Genomic DNA, 22998 nt, shown 5'->3' with positions numbered 1-22998 from the left:
TGAGGCCAAGGTCTACAGTCGAAGGATCCGGAGAGGTTTGTCTTGGAGTCTCAGGTAGAAAGTCATCAGGCCGTGTTAGTTAAACTGCTGTGGTGATGGCAATCCCCACCCAAAAAAGGGAGAAGTCCATGTTAGTCGGACCCTGGATAAGAAGTGATTCTGTTCTGGACTGCAGGTCCTCCTGAATGGTTGGTTTATATAGTTGACAGGCATACAGATGAGATGCCCCGCTGGGTGAACCAACCGTTAAATCCCAGGAGAGCAAGCAGAAGCGACGGTTGCAAAAGAAAAAAATTAAAATAAAATAATAATCACTTGAAGGAAGAAAACCTTAAGAGGAACCAGGCTCAGCGGTGGAGCCAATCCTCTCTTTGTGCTGATTGGCTAGGATGCGCTGCGTGAGGCAGATGGTATCCGAGTCGTACGCGATTGTTGTAGCCGCTTCTCTCTGGGGAGGAGAAACACAAACACAATCTTTCACAATCTGACGCAGTCGCTAACATCACACACACCTGACATTTGCCCAGTCCTAACCTGTTACTGATTGGTTAAAAACCATAATTGACCCATCTGTGACCTCTCACTTGACCTTTCCTCTGACCTCTAACCTCTAACCTCCAGGGGTCAGCGTACTCTGTCCTGGGTGTGGCCTGAGACGACCCTGGTGGGAGAGGAGCTGACTGACCGGCAGACCGGCAGAGCCCCAGGGGGAGAGGCCGAGACTGGGGCTGGAATCCCTGTTGGTACCCCTGGGGCTGGGGCTGTGGGAGACCACCCCGTGGCCAGGGAGGGGGCTGGTACGCCTGCTTCTGTCCCTGTCCAGAGAAGGGCGGTCCGGGTCCTGGAGTGTCCAGGGGAGCCTGGAAAGCCGTATTGCAAGACCCTGGTCCTCACTGGAGCTAAAGGGAACGATACGGGTTACTATCGCTGTTACTACAGAGATGTCAAGGCTGTCATCGACGGGACCACGGCTTCCACTCTGTATGTGTTCGTCAGAGGTGAGAGGACCGTTTTATATACACAGAGACAGACGGACGCATGTACACATCCTGTTGCTCTCACACACACACACACACCACACACACACACACACACACACACACACACACACACACACACACACACCACACCACACCACACCACACCACACCACACACACACACCACACCACACACACTCGCATGGTTTTTTGTCAGTGCCAGTGTTAGCGTTATCATTGTGGTCATCTCTTGTGTATGACTAGCGTTGTTAAAGTGATGCCCCAGAACGTTTGTATAATTTCAGCCAGTAGTTTTGAAAGTGGTGCTCATGAGCCAAAATGGGCTCCCGTTTTTTTTTTTGTGTATTACATCATCCATTTGTGTACTACGTCATCCATTTGTGTACTACATCATCCATTTGTGTCCTACGTCATCCATTTGTGTACTACATCATCCATTTGTGTACTACATCATCCATTTGTGTACTACGTCATCCATTTGTGTACTACATCATCCATTTGTGTCCTACGTCATCCATTTGTGTCCTACGTCATCCATTTGTGTACTACATCATCCATTTGTGTACTACGTCATCCATTTGTGTACTACGTCATCCATTTGTGTACTACATCATCCATTTGTGTACTACGTCATCCATTTGTGTACTACGTCATCCATTTGTGTACTACGTCATCCATTTGTGTACTACGTCATCCATTTTGTGTACTACATCATCCATTTGTGTCCTACGTCGTCCATTTGTGTACTACGTCATCCATTTGTGTACTACGTCATCCATTTGTGTACTACGTCATCCATTTTGTATGATATGTTACGTCCTGCAATTTATTTTATTTAAAAAAATTAAAATACAACTGCGATTCTTTTGATATGTTACGAATACAATTCAGACAATATGTTACACATTTATTTAGCTAACGATCGCAGACTGCAACTTTAATCTATATGGTTCACCAACCTCAATCACCAAATCACCCAAGACTTGGATGTGTTTTGATCTGTAAACCAAAGAAATCTGAAGTCTCCTCCGTCCAAGATATCGAGTGGTAGTGTGTTCCCGTTAAAAGTGCCAGTCATTTGGCTCGCTAGTGATGGAATAGCACATTTTGATTGGTTAATCTGTTCTACCTCTGGACCTGAACTGTTGCTGAGGTTTATCTATCTATCCATCTATTTCAGTCCAGTTCTGTTGTCATGCCTTGAGTCTGACCCTGTCAGCATCCCAAATATTTCCCTGCTCCCTATGTGCGCTGGTCAAAAGTAGTACACTTTGTATGGATTAGAGTGCTGTTTGGGATGCAGGCCCAGTCTTATCATTTCCACTTGGCTGTGGAGCGTTAGTTATCCTGTGGAGCCTCAAGTTTCTCTTTTCTCTCGCTTTCTGTCTTTCTTTCCTCTGGTTTCTCTTTGTCTTGGGAGGAGGACAAGAACTTTTACAGACGTCTGTCTGTCTCCCTGAAAACAGATTTAACGAGTTTGCACAGTCCTAACCTGTTCTGAATGGTTAAAAAAAAATCCCTGTTTAAAGAGTTTCTGACACTAAAAGTCCATCAAGCAGCTAGCTGCAATTGTTAGGCTGGAGCGTTATCCATATTGTCATACCTTCACACCGACCTTGTGCCATACTGGGATATTCCGTAATACCGACAATGAACACAAGGGGCGCTATTTTCAAACCCCACTGAGCTTTTTGTAATCCAAAGGTTAGCAATGCTAACGAATATGTGTAAAATCCCCTAGAGAACGCTAACTAAATGCTAATGAGGGAATTGAACATTTTATACAGTCTCTGACCTAAACTATTTTCAGGACAAACATCCCAGCTCATAAAGTTATACGAGTAACTGAAAAATGCTACTCACAATTTGCTGCACACACAACACAAATATTAAACAGCAAGGCTATTGATCCAGGAGGGGATTTTCTGCTGTTACCGGCAAGCGAAGCGTGATTTTGAAGAAGCTAACCACAGCTAGATAGCTAACTAGCAACTAAATTAGCAAATCAAATGCACAACTGTAGAGCATTTTACGTAATAGTTATAAGATATCTAGCTGTAAAACGTTTAGTTGTGGATTCCATGCTGTAACTCGATCCTGACACCACTCGGAGTGTGGAGTCAGGAAAATAACCTCACACTCAACGTCAACAAAACAAAGGAGCTGATCGTGGACTTCAGGAAACAGCAGAGGGAGCACCCCCCCTATCCACATCGACGGGACAGTAGTGGAGAAGGTGGAAAGTTTTAAAGTTCCTCGGCGTACACATCACAGACAAATTGTAATGGTCCACCCACACAGACAGCGTGGTGAAGAAGGCGCAGCAGCGCCTCTTCAACCTCAGGAGGCTGAAGAAATTTGGCTTGTCACCGAAAACACTCACAAACTTTTACAGATGCCCAATCGAGAGCATCCTGTCGGGCTGTATCACCGCCTGGTACGGCAACTGCTTCACCCATAACCGGAAGGCTCTCCAGAGGGTAGTGCGGTTTGCACAACGCATCACCGGGGGCAAACTACCTGCCCTCCAGGACACCTACACCACCCGATGTCACAGGAAGGCCAAAAAGATCATCAAGGACAACAACCACCCGAGCCACTGCCTGTTCACCCCGCTATCATCCAGAAGGCGAGGTCAGTACAGGTGCATCAAAGCTGGAACCGAGAGACTGATAAACAGCTTCTATCTCTGTAATCGCCGTCGTCAGAATTAGACCAAGGTGCAGCAGAGGATGTGTTCATCATTAGAATTTTAATTCAAAAAACAAGAGAACACTACAAAAATGAACAAAAACGACAGCAAACAGTCCTGTTAGGAAAATACTCAAAACAGAAACAATTACCCACAAAACCCAAAGGAAAAACATGCTCCTTATGTGTGACTCCCAATCAGCAACAATGAGCTTCAGCTGTGCCTGATTGGGAGCCACACACGGCCCAAAACAAAGAAATACAAAAACATAGAGAAAGGAACATGTAACACCCTGGCCTAACCAAAATAAAGAACAAAAAACCCCTCTCTATGGCCAGGGCGTTACAATCTCAAGGCCATCAGACTGTTAAACAGCCATCACTAACATTGAGTGGCTGCTGCCAACATACTGACTCAAATCTTTAGACACTTTAATAATTAAAAATTGGATGTAATAAATTGATCACTTGTCACTTTAAACAATGGCACTTTATATAATGTTCACATACCCTATATTACTCATCTCATATGTATATACTGTACTCTATACCATCTACTGCATCTTGCCTATGCCGTTCGGCCATCGCTCATCCATATATTAATATGTACATATTCTTATTCATTCCTTTATACTTGTAGGTATTTGTTGTGTGAAATTGTTAGATTACTTGTTAGATATTACTGTACGGTCGGAACTAGAAGCACAAGCATTTCGCTACACTCGCATTAACACCTGCTAACCATGTGTATGTGACCAATAAAATTTGATTTGATCACCTGGCCGGGTGCTGCACATCAGTGAGTGACTCACAAGGTTCCGATCTCTCGTTGTTGTGTGCTTGTAAACAAACACAACCGTGACTGGGTGCTACCAAAAACTTCATAATGAAAAATTATATGACAGCGTGAAATGAAGGACGCAATCTTTATCTCCTGACGTATTGCACAAGTTGACTGCAGGTATTTACATTAAAAAGTAGCGACAAATATTCAAATATATTTAAAAAAAATTCAAATAAATAGTTTCAACGGTATAGACTATATTAACAAAGACTGTATTTAAAACTGTTGACTTTGCGTTACTAAGTCTCTGCAGCTGTCTGAGGAAGGTAGGACTGGGACCATACCAGTATCACCAGACTGAAGGTAGGACTGGGACCATACCAGTATCACCAGACAGAAGGTAGGACTGGGACCATACCAGTATAACCAGACTGAAGGTAGGACTGGGACCATACCAGTATCACCAGACTGAAGGTAGGACTGGGACCATACCAGTATAACCAGACTGAAGGTAGTACTGGGACCATACCAGTATAACCAGACTGAAGGTAGGACTGGGACCATACCAGTATAACCAGACTGAAGGTAGTACTGGGACCATACCAGTATCACCAGACTGAAGGTAGGACTGGGACCATACCAGTATCACCAGACTGAAGGTAGGACTGGGACCATACCAGTATAACCAGACTGAAGGTAGGACTGGGACCATACCAGTATAACCAGACTGAAGGTAGTACTGGGACCATACCAGTATAACCAGACTGAAGGTAGGACTGGGACCATACCAGTATCACCAGACTGAAGGTAGGACTGGGACCATACCAGTATAACCAGACTGAAGGTAGGACTGGGACCATACCAGTATCACCAGACTGAAGGTAGGACTGGGACCATACGAATATAACCAGACTGAAGGTAGGACTGGGACCATACCAGTATCACCAGACTGAAGGTAGGACTGGGACCATACCAATATAACCAGACTGAAGGTAGGACTGGGACCATACCAGTATCACCAGACTGAAGGTAGGACTGGGACCATACCAGTATAACCAGACTGAAGGTAGTACTGGGACCATACCAGTATAACCAGACTGAAGGTAGGACTGGGACCATACCAGTATCACCAGACTGAAGGTAGTACTGGGACCATACCAGTATCACCAGACTGAAGGTAGGACTGGGACCATACGAATATAACCAGACTGAAGGTAGGACTGGGACCATACCAGTATCACCAGACTGAAGGTAGGACTGGGACCATACCAATATAACCAGACTGAAGGTAGGACTGGGACCATACCAGTATCACCAGACTGAAGGTAGGACTGGGACCATACCAGTATAACCAGACTGAAGGTAGTACTGGGACCATACCAGTATAACCAGACTGAAGGTAGGACTGGGACCATACCAGTATCACCAGACTGAAGGTAGGACTGGGACCATACCAGTATCACCAGACTGAAGGTAGGACTGGGACCATACCAGTATCACCAGACTGAAGGTAGGACTGGGACCATACCAGTATCACCAGACTGAAGGTAGGACTGGGACCATACCAGTATCACCAGACTGAAGGTAGGACTGGGACCATACCAGTATCACCAGACTGAAGGTAGGACTGGGACCATACCAGTATCACCAGATTGGTTAGTTTCGTGGCAAGGAAATAAAATACTAAGCGGATTTAACTTCTTTTAGGAAAACAGCCCCGACGTTGGAAACAAACTCCAGATTCCAGATTCACATGTATTTATTTTCAGAACTATTAGGGGGCCCTAATATTGGATTAAACCAACAATAAACATGTAATAAGGGATTAGAAACACATACTGTGGCCTTCTTGGATGTGATGTGATTAAAAACCATGAGGCTGTCTATTCTAGTCCTCTCAGTACAGATGATCTCCATTGTGTCTTTTCCAACCCTGTCTTTTCTTTCACACCTCCTTTCACCACCAGTAATGATTGTGAGGGTAGCCTCTGGTCTAAGGTTACATACAATCTGGGGGGAGAGAGGGGAGCACTGTGGGGGGTGACTATATGTTCTCTCACCTCTTTCCTGTACAGAGGTTATGGAGGTAGGGGGAGGTTATGGAGGTAGGGGGAGGTAGGGGGAGGTTATGGAGGTAGGGGGAGGTAGGGGGAGGTTATGGAGGTAGGGGGAGGTAGGGGGAGGTAGGTGGAGGTTATGGAGGTAGGGGAGGTTATGGAGGTAGGGGGAGGTAGGGGAGGTTATGGAGGTAGGGGAGGTAGGGGGAGGTAGGGGGAGGCAGGGGGAGGTTATGGAGGTAGGGGGAGGTAGGGGGAGGTAGGGGGAGGCAGGGGGAGGTTATGGAGGTAGGAGAGGTAGGGGAGGTTATGGAGGTAGGGGAGGTAGGGGGAGGTTATGGAGGTAGGGGGAGGTAGGGGGAGGTTATGGAGGTAGGGGAGGTAGGGGGAGGTTATGGAGGTAGGGGGAGGTAGGGGAGGTTATGGAGGTAGGGGAGAATATGGAGGTAGGGGGAGGTTATGGAGGTAGGGGGAGGTAGGGGGAGGTTATGGAGGTTATGGAGGTAGGGGAGGTTATGGAGGTAGGGGGAGGTTATGGAGGTAGGGGGAGGTTATGGAGGTAGGGGGAGGTAGGGGGAGGTTATGGAGGTTATGGAGGTAGGGGGAGGTTATGGAGGTAGGGGAGGTTATGGAGGTAGGGGAGGTTATGGAGGTAGGGGGAGGTTATGGAGGTAGGGGGAGGTAGGGGAGGTAGGGGAGGTAGGGGGAGGTTATGGAGGTAGGGGGAGGTTTTGGAGGTAGGGGGAGGTTATGGAGGTAGGGGGAGGTAGGGGAGGTAGGGGAGGTAGGGGGAGGTTATGGAGGTAGGGGGAGGTTATGGAGGTAGGGGGAGGTTATGGAGGTAGGGGGAGGTAGGGGAGGTAGGGGGAGGTTATGGAGGTAGGGGGAGGTAGGGGGAGGTTATGGAGGTTATGGAGGTAGGGGGAGGTTATGGAGGTAGGGGAGGTTATGGAGGTAGGGGAGGTTATGGAGGTAGGGGGAGGTAGGGGAGGTAGGGGAGGTAGGGGGAGGTTATGGAGGTAGGGGGAGGTTTTGGAGGTAGGGGGAGGTTATGGAGGTAGGGGGAGGTAGGGGAGGTAGGGGAGGTAGGGGGAGGTTATGGAGGTAGGGGGAGGTTATGGAGGTAGGGGGAGGTTATGGAGGTAGGGGGAGGTAGGGGAGGTAGGGGAGGTTATGGAGGTAGGGGGAGGTAGGGGAGGTAGGGGGAGGTAGGGGAGGTTATGGAGGTAAGGGGAGGTTATGGAGGTAGGGGAGGTTATGGAGGTAGGGGGAGGTAGGGGAGGTAGGGGAGGTTATGGAGGTAGGGGGAGGTAGGGGAGGTAGGGGGAGGTAGGGGGAGGTAGGGGGAGGTTATGGAGGTAGGGGAGGTTATGGAGGTAGTGGGAGGTTATGGAGGTAGGGGAGGTAGGGGGAGGTTATGGAGGTAGGGGGAGATTATGGAGGTAGGGGGAGGTTATGGAGGTAGGGGAGGTAGGGGAGGTTATGGAGGTAGGGGGAGATTATGGAGGTAGGGGGAGGTAGGGGGAGGTAGGGGAGGTTATGGAGGTAGGGGGAGGTAGGGGAGGTAGGAGGAGGTAGGGGAGGTTAAGTCCTGCTGGCTGACTGCCTGACTGACTGACTGCCTGACTGGTCATCTCATAGTCTTGTTGATCTTTCCTGACAAGGTGCCCAAACAGTTCCTCCAGATTCCTGCTGGAGGCTGATCAAAGCCAGATGAACCACCAGCAGTAAATTACAGCTAAAAGGCCACAGGACAAAAGGAGAAGTGAGGAGAGGAGGGGCAGGGAGGGGAGAGGAGTGGAGGGGGGGAGAGGAGAGGGGAAGGGAGGGGAGAGGAGAGGAGAGGGGAAGGGAGGGGAGAGGGGAAGGGAGGGGAGAGGAGGGGAGGGGAAGGGACGGGAGGGGAAAGGAGAGGAGGAGGGCAGGGGTGAGGAGAGAAGGGGAAAGGAGAGGAGGAGGGCAGGGGAGGAGGGGAGGGGAAAGGAGAGGAGGAGGGCAGGGGAGGAGGGGAGGGGAAAGGAGAGGAGGAGGGCAGGGGAGGAGGGGAGGGGAAAGGAGAGGAGGAGGGCAGGGGAGGAGGGGAGGGGAAGGGATGGGATGGGAGAGGAGATTAAAGGAGCAGTAAATATAACTCACAGGCGGTAGGATAAGAGTGGGACCATGTGGCTTCAGTTACCCTGCCAGACCTCAACACTCTCCCCTTAAACCCTCACTCCCAGTGCCCCTTGCCTCATTTAGCCTGCCAGACCTCACCACTCTCCCCTTAAACCCTCACTCCCAGTGCCCCTTGCCTCATTTAGCCTGCCAGACCTCACCACTCTCCCCTTAAACCCTCACTCCCAGTGCCCCTTGCCTCATTTAGACTGCCAGACCTCACCACTCTCCCCTTAAACCCTCACTCCCAGTGCCCCTTGCTTCAGTTACCCTGCCGGAGCTCATCACCTCTCCCTCTTAGGGTGCCAATTGGGACGCATCCCATAACACCCCTCTCCTCACAGCCATGACCCTCATCCATCTCTCCTAACAACATAACACCCCTCTCCTCACAGCCATGACCCTCATCCCTCCCTCCTAGCAACATAACACCCCTCTCCTCACAGCCATGAACCTCATCCCTCCCTCCTAGCAACATAACACCCCTCTCCTCACAGCCATGACCCTCATCCCTCCCTCCTAGCAACATAACACCCCTCTCCTCACAGCCATGAACCTCATCCCTCCCTCCTAGCAACATAACACCCCTCTCCTCACAGCCATGACCCTCATCCCTCCCTCCTAGCAACATAACACCCCTCTCCTCACAGCCATGAACCTCATCCCTCCCTCCTAGCAACATAACACCCCTCTCCTCACAGCCATGAACCTCATCCCTCCCTCCTAGCAACATAACACCCCTCTCCTCACAGCCATGACCCTCATCCCTCCCTCCTAGCAACATAACACCCCTCTCCTCACAGCCATGACCCTCATCCCTCCCTCCTAGCAACATAACACCCCTCTCCTCACAGCCATGAACCTCATCCCTCCCTCCTAACAACAGGATGCCATTTGTGATACAAACTATTATTCTCTGGTAATGACTAGGCTGTCTGAGCGCTGGTAATCGACCATGTAAATCATCATAGTAAATTGGTGACAGAAGTGGTTGTGAAAGCTTCATGCTGTAACATCCATATACAGTGCGTTCGGAAAGTATTCAAACCATTTTACTTTTCCCACATTTTGTTACATTACAGCCTTATTCTAAATAAAAATTGTCCCTCATCAATCTACACACAATACCTCATAATAGCAAAAACATTATATATATTTTTTTTGCAAATGTACACTACCGGTCAAAAGTTTTAGAACACCTACTCATTCGAGGGTTTTTCTTCATTTTTTAAAAACTATTTTCTGCATTGTAGAATAGTAGTGAAGACATCAAACACTATGAAATATCACATATGGAATCATGTACACTAGTAACCAAAAAAGTGTTTAACAAATCAACATATATTTGTCACGTGTGCTCCCTCTCTCACTCCCTTTGGTTCCTTCCCTGTATATGTCACTCCCTTTGGTTCCTTCCCTGTATATGTCACTCCCTTTGGTTCCTTCCCTATATATGTCACTCCCTTTGGTTCCTTCCCTGTATATGTCACTCCCTTTGGTTCCTTCCTGTATATGTCACTCCCTTTGGTTCCTTCCCTGTATATGTCACTCCCTTTGGTTCCTTCCCTGTATATGTCACTCCCTTTGGTTCCTTCCCTGTATATGTCACTCCCTTTGGTTCCTTCCCTGTATATGTCACTCCCTTTGGTTCCTTCCTGTATATGTCACTCCCTTTGGTTCCTTCCCTGTATATGTCACTCCCTTTGGTTCCTTCCCTGTATATGTCCCTCCCTTTGGTTCCTTCCCTATATATGTCACTCCCTTTGGTTCCTTCCTGTATATGTCACTCCCTTTGGTTCCTTCCCTATATATGTCACTCCCTTTGGTTCCTTCCTGTATATGTCACTCCCTTTGGTTCCTTCCCTGTATATGTCACTCCCTTTGGTTCCTTCCCTGTATATGTCACTCCCTTTGGTTCCTTCCCTGTATATGTCACTCCCTTTGGTTCCTTCCCTGTATATGTCACTCCCTTTGGTTCCTTCCCTGTATATGTCACTCCCTTTGGTTCCTTCCCTGTATATGTCACTCCCTTTGGTTCCTTCCCTGTATATGTCACTCCCTTTGGTTCCTTCCCTGTATATGTCACTCCCTTTGGTTCCTTCCCTGTATATGTCCCTCCCTTTGGTTCCTTCCCTGTATATGTCACTCCCTTTGGTTCCTTCCCTGTATATGTCCCTCCCTTTGGTTCCTTCCCTGTATATGTCACTCCCTTTGGTTCCTTCCCTATATATGTCCACTCCCTTTGGTTCCTTCCCTGTATATGTCACTCCCTTTGGTTCCTTCCCTGTATATGTCCACTCCCTTTGGTTCCTTCCCTGTATATGTCACTCCCTTTGGTTCCTTCCCTGTATATGTCCACTCCCTTTGGTTCCTTCCCTGTATATGTCACTCCCTTTGGTTCCTTCCCTGTATATGTCACTCCCTTTGGTTCCTTCCTGTATATGTCCCTCCCTTTGGTTCCTTCCCTGTATATGTCCCTCCCTTTGGTTCCTTCCCTGTATATGTCACTCCCTTTGGTTCCTTCCCTGTATATGTCACTCCCTTTGGTTCCTTCCCTGTATATGTCCCTCCCTTTGGTTCCTTCCCTGTATATGTCACTCCCTTTGGTTCCTTCCCTTGTATATGTCACTCCCTTTGGTTCCTTCCCTGTATATGTCACTCCCTTTGGTTCCTTCCCTATATATGTCACTCCCTTTGGTTCCTTCCCTGTATATGTCACTCCCTTTGGTTCCTTCCCTGTATATGTCACTCCCTTTGGTTCCTTCCTGTATATGTCCCTCCCTTTGGTTCCTTCCCTGTATATGTCACTCCCTTTGGTTCCTTCCCTGTATATGTCACTCCCTTTGGTTCCTTCCCTATATATGTCACTCCCTTTGGTTCCTTCCCTGTATATGTCCCTCCCTTTGGTTCCTTCCCTGTATATGTCACTCCCTTTGGTTCCTTCCCTGTATATGTCCCTCCCTTTGGTTCCTTCCCTGTATATGTCACTCCCTTTGGTTCCTTCCCTGTATATGTCACTCCCTTTGGTTCCTTCCTGTATATGTCACTCCCTTTGGTTCCTTCCCTGTATATGTCCCTCCCTTTGGTTCCTTCCCCAGGCGTTATTGTTTCTGTTTCATGTCAGTGCGTTGTTCGTGTTTCTTGTTTTGTATTATGTTTTCATTTATTTATTAAACGCTTCACTCCATGAACTTGCTTCCCGACTCCCAGCCCACACGTTACAATATTTTATATTTGAGATTCTTCAAATAGCCACCCTATCTATGCCTTGATGACAGCTTTGCACACTCTTGGCATTCTCTAAACCAGCTTCATGAGGTAGTCACCTGGAATGCAGTTCAATTAACAGGTGTGCCTTGTTAAAAGTTAATTTGTGAAATGTCTTTCCTTCTTAATGAGTTTGAGACAATCAGTTGTGTTGTGACAAGGTAGGGGTGGTATACAGAAGATAGCCCTATTTGGTAAAAGACCAAGTCTATATTATGGCAAGAACAGCTCAAATAAGCAAAGAGAAATGACAGTCCATCATTACTTTAAGACATGAAGGTCAGTCAATCTGGAAAATGTCAAGAACTTTGAAAGTTTCTTCAAGTGCATTCACAAAAACCATCAAGTGCTATGATGAAACTGGCTTTCATGAGGACCGCCACAGGAAAGGAAGACCCAGAGTTACGTCTGCTGCAGAGGATAAGTTCATTAGAGTCACCAGCTTCAGAAATTGCAGCCCAAAGAAATGCTTCACAGAATTCAAGTAATCAGACACATCTCAACATCAACTGTTCAGAGGAGACTGCATGAATCAGGCCTTCATGGTTGAATTGCTACAAAGAAACCACTACTAAAGGACACCAATAATAAGAAGAGACTTGCTTGGGTCAAGAAACACGAGCAATGGACATTAGACGAGTGGAAATGTGTCCTTTGGTCTGATGAGTCCAAATTGGAGATTTATGGATCCAACCTCCATGTCTTTGTGAGATGCGGTGTGGGTGAATGGGTGATCTCTGCATGTTTATTTCCCACCGTGAAGCATGGAGGAGGAGGCATTATGGTGTGGGGGTGCTTTGCTGGTGACACTGTCAGTGATTTATTTAGAATTTAAGGCACACTTAACCAGCATGGCTACCACAGCATTCTGCAGCGTTACGCCATCCCATCTGGTTTGGGCTTAGTGGGACTATCATTTGTTTTTCAAAAGGACAATGACCCAACACACCTCCAGGCTGTGTAAGGGCTATTTGACCAAGAAGGAGAGTGATGGAGTGCTGCATCAGATGACCTGGCCTCCACAATCACCCGACCTCAACGCAATTGAGATGGTTTGGGATGAGTTGAACCGCCGAGTGAAGGAAAAGCAGCCAACAAGTGCTCAGCATATGTGGGAACACCTTCAAGATTGTGGGAAAAGCATTCCAGGTGAAGCTGTTCCTCTTGTCCAGGTGGGAAAGAACAGTGTGGAATGCAATAGAAATGCATCATCTTTGGATCTGTTGGGGCTGTATGCGTATTGGAGTTGAATCCGAATTGAATCTGTCTGGCCCTGCGGCCTTGGGAATGTTGACCTGTTTAAAGGTCTTACTCACATAGGCTGTGGAGAGCATGATCACACAGTCATCCGGAACAGCTGGTGCTCTCATGCATGCTTCAGTGTTGCTTGCCTCGAAGCGAGCATAGAAGTAATTTAGCTCGTCTGGTAGGCTCGACAGCTCGCGGCTGTCCTTCCCTTTGTAGTCCTTAATAGTTTGCAAGCCCTGCCACATCTGACGAGCATCGGAGTCGGTGTAGTAGGATTCAATCTTAGTCCTGTATTGATGCTTTACTTGTTTGATGGTTCGTCGGGGGGCATAGCAGCATTTCTTATAAGCATCTGGGTTAGAGTCCCGCTCCTTGAAAGCGGCAGCTCTACCCTTTAGCTCAGTGCGAATGTTGCCTGTAATCCATGTCTTCCGGTTGGGATATGTACACACGGTCACTGTGGGGACGACGTCGTCGATGCACTTATTGATGAAGCCGGTGACTGATGTGGTGTACTCCTCGATGCCATCGGAAGAATCCCGGAACATATTCCAGTCTGGTGCTAGCAAAACAGTCTTGTAGCTTAGCATCTGAGTCATCTGGCAACTTCCGTATTGAGCGAGTCACTGGTACTTCCTGCTTTAGTTTTTGCTTGTAAGCAGGAATCAGAAGGATAGAATTATGGTCAGATTTGCCAAATGGAAGGCGAGGGAGAGCTTTGTACGCGTCTCTGTGTGTAGAGTAAAGGTGGTCTAGAGTTGTTTTTCCTCTGGTTGCACATGTAACATGCTGGTACAAATTAGGTAAAAGTTAGGATTTCAGTTTCCCTGCATTAAAGTCCCCGGCCACTAGGAGCGCCGCCTCTGGATGAGCATTTTATTGTTTGCTTATGGCCTTATAGAGGTCATTGAGTGCGATCTTAGTGCCAGCATCGTTCTGTGGTGGTAAATAGACAGCCAGGAATAATATAGATGAGAACTCTCTTGGTAAATAGTGTGTTCTACAACTCATCATGAGGTACTATGAGGTATTCCTGCCGTTCGGTCCTGCCGATAAATAGAAAAAAACATTTCCTTGTTCAGCCACGACTCCAAGGAAACATAAGATATTACAGTTCTTCAGGTACTGTTGATAGGATAGTCTCGAACGGAGCTTGTCCAGTTTGTTCTCCAGTGATTTGGTGCCTCGGCAATAGAACGAAGGGTAGATGCGGTTAATTTACTCGCTGACGTACTTTCGTCAGGGTGCCCGCACGTCGGCCTCTCTTAGGCCATCTCTTCCTTTTCCGAGTCTTTGGGATTAGGGCCTGGTCCAGGGTTTGCAGTATGTCCTGTTCCCCCTACTGGTTGAAGTTGAAATCTTAATCAGTATGGAGGTTAGGGATTATTGCTGTTCTGATGTCCAGAAGCCTTTTTTCGGTCATAGGAAATGGAGGAAACTTTATGTACAAAAAAAAAAAGTGAGATTAGCGGGGGGAAAAAAACCCCACAGAAAGTAGAAGAATTGATCAAGATCCCGTAAAGCGGCAGCCATCCACCCTAGTTCCTATAGTGCACTTCTTTTGACCAGGGCCCATAGGCATCTAATAGGGTGCCATTTTGGATGTAGACAATGTCAATTGATGACAGAAATGACTGTGAAGTCTAGCTGAGGCCCCATGCAGTAACAATCACATACAGAGTGAAAAATCAAGGTGATTTTCAGAGCAGCACATCATAGATAGAGTACGTTCACCTATCAGACCGATATCCTGAGGTGAAACTATCTTGCTGTTCTAATGAAGACAATCAGGATCCTGTGGTTTCTAACCGTTATTGGCTGAGCTGTTCTGCTAGCAAAGATTTTTTTGTAACTAACCCAAGATATACCACAGCCTGTCGTTTCCAACAGGAGCAAATTAATCATAGTGGTCAGAATCAAGCAAGGAGGTGGGCAGAACCAAGCAAGGAGGTGGGCAGAACCAAGCAGGGAGGTGGGCAGAACCAAGCAAGGAGGTGGGCAGAACCAAGCAGGGAGGTGGGCAGAACCAAGCAGGGAGGTGGGCAGAACCAAGCAAGGGAGGTGGGCAGAACCAAGCAGGGAGGTGGGCAGAACCAAGCAAGGAGGTGGGCAGAACCAAGCAGGGAGGTGGGCAGAACCAAGCAAGGAGGTGGGCAGAACCAAGCAAGGAGGTGGGCAGAACCAAGCAGGGAGGTGGGCAGAACCAAGCAGGGAGGTGGGCAGAACCAAGCAAGGAGGTGGGCAGAACCAAGCAGGGAGGTGGGCAGAACCAAGCAAGGAGGTGGGCAGAACCAAGCAAGGAGGTGGGCAGAACCAAGCAGGGAGGTGGGCAGAACCAAGCAAGGAGGTGGGCAGAGCCAAGCAGGGAGGTGGGCAGAACCAAGCAAGGAGGTGGGCAGAACCAAGCCCAAGCTAGCGAGATTTGTATTTGCATATTTACATTAGGGAATGCTAACTCTGTGAAGTGCGAGTGTGCAATAATTACATTTTGCCTTTGAACTCCTTCGAAAACAACGCCATTTTAAAAAAAAATTTACCAAAGGGTAAAGTCTACAAAACGTAGTCCACTCTGTTTGTAACAGATTCTAGTTTTGAGAACAGAAAACAGTATTGAGATCAAATGTTTCATAGATGAAGAAAATGAGCAGAATGTCGGCCAAAATCCATCTCGCTCCATCTTCTCCCACTGCCGGCCAATAGGCTTCCTCTCATCACCATATTTGGTTGTGAGGTGGAAACGCCAACTGGATGCTTCACATTTATACATCCGGTGAAACATCTTGCTCATTGTACCATCTGTGGCGCTAGGAGCAAATTACTACATTGCAATATTATACACTTTAGAATGACACTCCTCTGCAGGGAGCCCAGAGGCTGTTATATGCCGGGGGTGATTTATACACAGACAGTTGGTGAAATGAGATGAGATTAGATGCAATTAGATTGTATTTTATTAATCCCCAAGGGTTGTATGAAAAGACTTTTGTTCCAGCCAAGCGGTAACACAAACGACTCACGATCGACTGATTGTCTTCATTCTAAAAAGTGTATATTGTGTATTATATTGTATATTATCTGTCATTGTTCTCTGACTGCCTTGTGACTGTCCTGTCCTCCTTTCCTCCAGATCTGGAGCAGCCTTTCCTCAGGAGAAACAGAGGAAGTAACGGCGACCTCGAGACCATTTTCATATCGCGATCCTCCACTCACATCACAGTACCTTGTCTAGTCACTGTTCCCGACCTCATCGTCACACTTTATCTGGTTGGTACCTTCTCTGCTCTACTATGCTCTACTCTACTATACGCTGCTCTATTCTATTCTACTCTACTCAGCTCTATTATATTCTACTCTGCTCTACTCTGTTCTATTATATTCTACTCTACGCTGCTCTATTCTATTCTACTCTACTCTGCTCTTTTATATTCTACTCTACTCTACTCTGTTCTATTATATACTACTCTTCTCTTCTCTATTATATTCTACTCTTCTCTACTCTACTCTATTATATTCTACTCTTCTCTACTCTATTATACTCTACTCTGCTCTATTATATTCTACTCTACTCTGCTCTATTATATTCTACTCTTCTCTTCTCTATTATATTATACTCTTCTCTACTCTATTATATTATACTCTACTCTATTATATTCTACTCTAAACTGCTCTATTATATTCTACTCTTCTCCACTCTGCTCTATTATACTCTACTCTGCTCTATTATATTCTACTCTACTCTGCTCTATTATATTCTACTCTTCTCTACTCTACTCTATTATATTCTACTCTTCTCTATTATATTCTACTCTTCTCTACTCTATTATATTCTACCCTTCTCTACTCTACTCTACTCTATTATATTCTACTCTTCTCTACTCTACTCTATTATATTCTACTCTACTCTTCTCTATTATATTCTACTCTGCTCTATTATATTCTACTCAACTCTTCTCTTCTCATCCCTCTCTCCTCTCCTCAATCCCCTCTCATCCCTCTCTCTTCTCCTCATTCTCTTCTGTCATTCCTCTCTCCTCTCCTCATTCTCTTCTGTCATCCCTCTCTCCTCTCCTCTCTCCCCAGTGGGAGACGGTACCTATGCCGCTGGAGGATGAGGGGATGGTGTGGGACAGTAAAAGAGGCTGGTCCATCCCTAGACAGACCTTAGACTCCAGACCTTTCATCATTGGGATTTACTGCCAAGCTACACAACAAGGGAGAGATTACCGCTCTACCCTCTACTTGGTGCAGTCCACAGGTAACCATGCACTACATAGTATACACTACCTAGTACACGGACACCCTGCATGCATCTCTATATCCTTAGAGACGTCCATACTGCATGTCTCTCTATAACAGAGACGTCCATACTGCATGTCTCTCTATAACAGAGACGTCCATACTGCATGTCTCTCTATAACAGAGACGTCCATACTGCATGTCTCTCTATAACAGAGACGTCCATACTGCATGTCTCTCTATAACAGAGACGTCCATACTGCATGTCTCTCTATAACAGAGACGTCCATACTGCATGTCTCTCTATAACAGAGACGTCCATACTGCATGTCTCTCTATAACAGAGACGTCCATACTGCATGTCTCTCTATAACAGAGACGTCCATACTGCATGTCTCTCTATAACAGAGACGTCCATACTGCATGTCTCTCTATAACAGAGATGTCCATACTGCATGTCTCTCTATAACAGAGACGTCCATACTGCATGTCTCTCTATAACAGAGACGTCCATACTGCATGTCTCTATAACAGAGATGTCCATACTGCATGTCTCTCTATAACAGAGATGTCCATACTGCATGTCTCTCTATAACAGAGACGTCCATACTGCATGTCTCTCTATAACAGAGACGTCCATACTGCATGTCTCTATAACAGAGATGTCCATACTGCATGTCTCTCTATAACAGAGATGTCCATACTGCATGTCTCTCTATAACAGAGACGTCCATACTGCATGTCTCTCTATAACAGAGACGTCCATACTGCATGTCTCTCTATAACAGAGACGTCCATACTGCATGTCTCTCTATAACAGAGACGTCCATACTGCATGTCTCTATAACAGAGATGTCCATACTGCATGTCTCTCTATAACAGAGATGTCCATACTGCATGTCTCTCTATAACAGAGACGTGCATACTGCATGTCTCTCTATAACAGAGACGTCCATACTGCATGTCTCTCTATAACAGAGACGTCCATACTGCATGTCTCTCTATAACAGAGACGTCCATACTGCATGTCTCTCTATAACAGAGACGTCCATACTGCATGTCTCTCTATAACAGAGACGTCCATACTGCATGTCTCTCTATAACAGAGACGTCCATACTGCATGTCTCTATAACAGAGACGTCCATACTGCATGTCTCTCTATAACAGAGACGTCCATACTGCATGTCTCTCTATAACAGAGACGTCCATACTGCATGTCTCTCTATAACAGAGACGTCCATACTGCATGTCTCTCTATAACAGAGACGTCCATACTGCATGTCTCTCTATAACAGAGATGTCCATACTGCATGTCTCTCTATAACAGAGACGTCCATACTGCATGTCTCTCTATAACAGAGACGTCCATACTGCATGTCTCTATAACAGAGATGTCCATACTGCATGTCTCTCTATAACAGAGACGTCCATACTGCATGTCTCTCTATAACAGAGACGTCCATACTGCATGTCTCTCTATAACAGAGACGTCCATACTGCATGTCTCTCTATAACAGAGACGTCCATACTGCATGTCTCTCTATATCCTTAGAGATCCCAGTCTCACAGGTCTGAAGTAGGAAACAGCACACATTACATGATAAAGAAAGTTCAGGAGAGTAATTTATTTAAGAGCGAACTAAGACAACGGTTCTTAGAAGCAGTAAGCGCTCACCACTGTCTTTTCGTCTGCTGTCTAAATGTCTGTTCGGGACTGAACTCTGTGTCACCTGAGGATCTGGACTCGCAGTGTTATCGTCTGATATCACTCACCTCTCAGATTGCTGAGTCCCAAATGCCTCCCTATTCCCAATATAGTGCAGTACTACTGACCAGCCTCGTCCAAAAAATTGTGCACTTTATATGGAATAGTGAGACATTTGGGACTCGCATCTCAGAGTCTCTCAGTCCAGACCTGAAGGGATGACCTTTACACATCGACCCGGGTCAACAGAAACAGAATCATGGCTCTGAGGAAAGTGCTTTCCATCGCCTGTCATACGTCTTAGCGCAGATGGAGCGTTAAGACAAACAGACGCTAGCTAGCTAGTACAGATACAGTATCACCTTCATACAGACACTAGCTAGCTAGCTCCCACCCAGTACAGATACAGTATCACCTTCATACAGACACTAGCTAGCTAGCTAGCTCCCACCCAGTACAGATACAGTATCACCTTCATACAGACACTAGCTAGCTAGCTAGCTCCCACCCAGTACAGATACAGTATCACCTTCATACAGACACTAGCTAGCTAGCTAGCTCCCACCCAGTACAGATACAGTATCACCTTCATACAGACACTAGCTAGCTAGTACAGATACAGTATCACCTTCATACAGACACTAGCTAGCTAGTACAGATACAGTATCACCTTCATACAGATTCACACAGAGTCTTTAAGAGTCCACATTTTTTCCAATAAGAGCAGAGAGCCACAAATTGAGTTTTACGATTAGAGAGATCTTGGTCGAGTGCTGGTACTTTTAAAGTTTTCCTAAAGACAGGTGAAAGGACTGGATGAATTCAGTTTGGTTTCCCCTATCAAGTCCTCACAGATTTGGTGACGACCGTTTGAAAGGTGGACATTTCAACAGATTAGCTCAGCCTCGAGTCGACAGAGCTAGCCCACTCCAGCCCTAAGCCTTGTTCAGCCTAGAGTCGACAGAGCTACCCGACTCCAGCCCTAAGCCTTGTTCAGCCTATAGTCGACTGAGCTAGCCCACTCCAGCCCCAAGCCTTGTTCAGCCTCGAGTCGACAGAGCTAGCCCACTCCAGCCCCAAGCCTTGTTCAAATACTTCCTCAATTAGTTGAAATAATCATTGATCTGTAATGACTGGATAGTTGTAAAACTATGCAACTTTCACCGACCCAATGTTGGTAAATAGGTCATTTTCTTCAAGTGATTACTTCAAGGAAGAGAGAAAGGAAGGATGTGAGTTTAAAAGTGATGGAACGGTGCCAGGGGTCCAGGGACATGGTGACGGGCCAGCCAAAGAGACTCGACTTCTCTGGGCCAGCTCTGTTTGTCACTGTGGTGGTGTCACATTGACCTCTCTCACCCCCCCAACCACCCGACAGGAAGCCAGGTTTACGACTTCAAGCTCTATCCAGAGGACTCGGTGGAGCTGTTCACGGAGGAAGCCCTGACGCTCAACTGTACCGCCACCGTTGAGTTTAACACGCTCGTTGAGTTCCTGTGGTCTTATCCTGGAAAACAGGTACGGCCGGTGAAAAATAGTAGTTTGCACGCTTAACGTAGATCCAGGTAAATGATGAGGGAAAAACGTACATTTGAATGGAACAGAACCTACGGCAAGCGATCAGTATCGCTGCAGCTCGGATGAAGCTAATTCACTGAATGATGTCCTATGTTATATGGTACTATTTCATGTAGCTTGGAGGAACTAACGGTTAATAGATGGATGTATGTGTATAGAAGGTCATGTTTATGTCTTTACATTTCTGTCTCTCTTACTTTCTCTCTCTCTCTCTCTCTCTACCCCCCCTCTCTCTCTCTCTCTACCCCCTCTCTCTCTCTCGCTCTCTCTACCCTCTCTCTCTCTCTCTCTCTCTCTACCGCCTCTCTCTCTCTCTCTCTCTCTCTACCCCCCCTCTCTCTCAATTCTCTCTCTCTCTCCCTCTATCTATCCCTCTCTCTATCTCTCTCGATCCCTCTTTCTCTCTCTCTCTACCCCCCCCTCTCTCTCTACCCCCCCTCTCTCTCTATCCCTCTCTCTCTCTCTCTCTCAATTCTCTCTCTCTCAATTCTCTCAATTCTCTCAATTCTCTCTCTCTATCCCTCTACCCCCCTCTCTCTCTCCCTGTCTCTCAATTCTCCCTCTATCTATCCCCCTCTCTATCTCTCTCTCTCTCTCTCTACCCCCCCTCTCTCTCTCTCTCTCTACCCCCCCTCTCTCTCTATCCCTCTCTCTCTCAATTCTCTCTCTCTCTCTCAATCCTCTCTCTCCCTCTCTCCCTTTGTCTCTCTCTCTCCCACCTCTAGATGAACAGTACAGTGGGCATAGTGCACAAGCGTAATTCTCTCTCCCTCTCTCTCCCTCCCTCCCTCCCTCCCTCCAGATGAACAGTACAGTGGGCATAGTGCACAAGTGTAATCCTCTCTCTCTCTCTCTCTCTCTCTCTCTCTCTCTCTCTCTCCCTCCCTCCCTCCCTCCCTCCCTCTAGATGAACAGTACAGTGGGCATAGTGCACAAGCGTAATTCTCTCTCTGGGTTCACGGAGGCAGTCAGCATCCTGACCATCCAAAGTGTTAACGTCAGCGACACCGGCATGTACACCTGCTCTGCCATCAGTGCGGAGAAGAAACTGGATCTGGCAACGCAGGTCATAGTGCACGGTAAGAACGACGTTTGAAACCCGGGCCATTGTCACGGGCGTCGTAAGGATTGGACCAAAACGCAGCGGGAACGTGAATACTCATCTTTTTATTTCATTAAAGAAGGAAACACGTAAACAAAAACAACAAACGCCACTTAACAGTCCCGTCAGGTGCACGAACACAAAACAGGAAATAACTACCCACAAATCCCATAGGAAAAAAAACACCCCTCTTAAATAGGACCTTCAATTAGAAGCAACGAGGAGCAGCTGTTTCTAATTGAAGGTCAACCCAATTAACACCACATAGAAATAGACATACTAGAACTAACATAGAAATAGACTAACAAGAACATAGCCCAACAAACCCCGAAACACTCTAAACAAACACCCCCTGCCACACCCTGACCAAACTACAATAACAAATAACCTATTTTACTGGTCAGGACGTGACAGCCTTTTGTGCACCACAAGACTGCGTTAGCCTGCTGAGCTAAAGCCTAGGTAATTAAAGACCTTTCCTAAGTCTTCTGGCAAGGTTTCTTATTACGCAAGTAGGTTTCACCAAACCTCCTCTTTGCCCTCCTATGTGTGTGTGTGTGTGTGTGTGTGTGTGTGTGTGTGTGTGTGTGTGTGTGTGTGTGTGTGTGTCCTGTTGCAGAGAAGCCATTCATCAGCCTAGACTACAGGAGCGGCCCGGTCGTCGAGGCAACATTAGGACAGAAGTCCTTTAAACTGTTAGTCAATGTGTCAGCATACCCCAGACCTGACATACAGTGGTAAGACCATCTGGCATTATTAACTATCTGATATGGAACATTAACTATTTGCCATGGAACATGAACTATCTGCCATGGAACATTAACTATCTGATATGGAACATTAACTATTTGCCATGTGATATGGAACATTAACTATCTGCCATGGAACATTAACTATCTGCCATGGAACATTAACTATCTGCCATGGAACATTAACTATCTGCCATGGAACATTAACTATCTGCCATGGAACATTAACTATCTGATTTGGAACATTAACTATCTGATATGGAACATTAACTATCTGATATGGAACATTAACTATCTGATATGGAACATTAACTATCTGATATGGAACATTAACTATCTGATATGGAATATTAACTATCTGATATGGAACATTAACTATCTGATATGGAACATGAACTATCTGCCATGGAACATTAACTATCTGCC

General features: G+C 46.6%; 1 protein-coding gene across 1 annotated transcript in view; it reads left to right on the top strand.

Moving 5' to 3' along the window:
* LOC106591130 (vascular endothelial growth factor receptor 3) overlaps nucleotides 1–22998 on the top strand; it is a 220335-nt gene that overhangs the window by 86302 nt on the left and 111035 nt on the right. Inside the window, exons 3-8 of the mRNA XM_082974983.1 lie at nucleotides 622–998; nucleotides 16329–16465; nucleotides 17282–17456; nucleotides 20522–20661; nucleotides 21629–21800; nucleotides 22443–22560. Of these exons, the coding sequence (XP_082831109.1) occupies nucleotides 622–998; nucleotides 16329–16465; nucleotides 17282–17456; nucleotides 20522–20661; nucleotides 21629–21800; nucleotides 22443–22560 (1119 nt within the window). The remainder of the gene's footprint in view (nucleotides 1–621; nucleotides 999–16328; nucleotides 16466–17281; nucleotides 17457–20521; nucleotides 20662–21628; nucleotides 21801–22442; nucleotides 22561–22998) is intronic.

This window comes from Salmo salar, chromosome 05 (assembly GCF_965601325.2).
Source record: "Salmo salar chromosome 05, fSalSal1, whole genome shotgun sequence".
In the NCBI taxonomy this organism is placed as follows: domain Eukaryota; kingdom Metazoa; phylum Chordata; class Actinopteri; order Salmoniformes; family Salmonidae; genus Salmo; species Salmo salar.
This window is presented reverse-complemented; position numbering and strand designations above follow the sequence as displayed.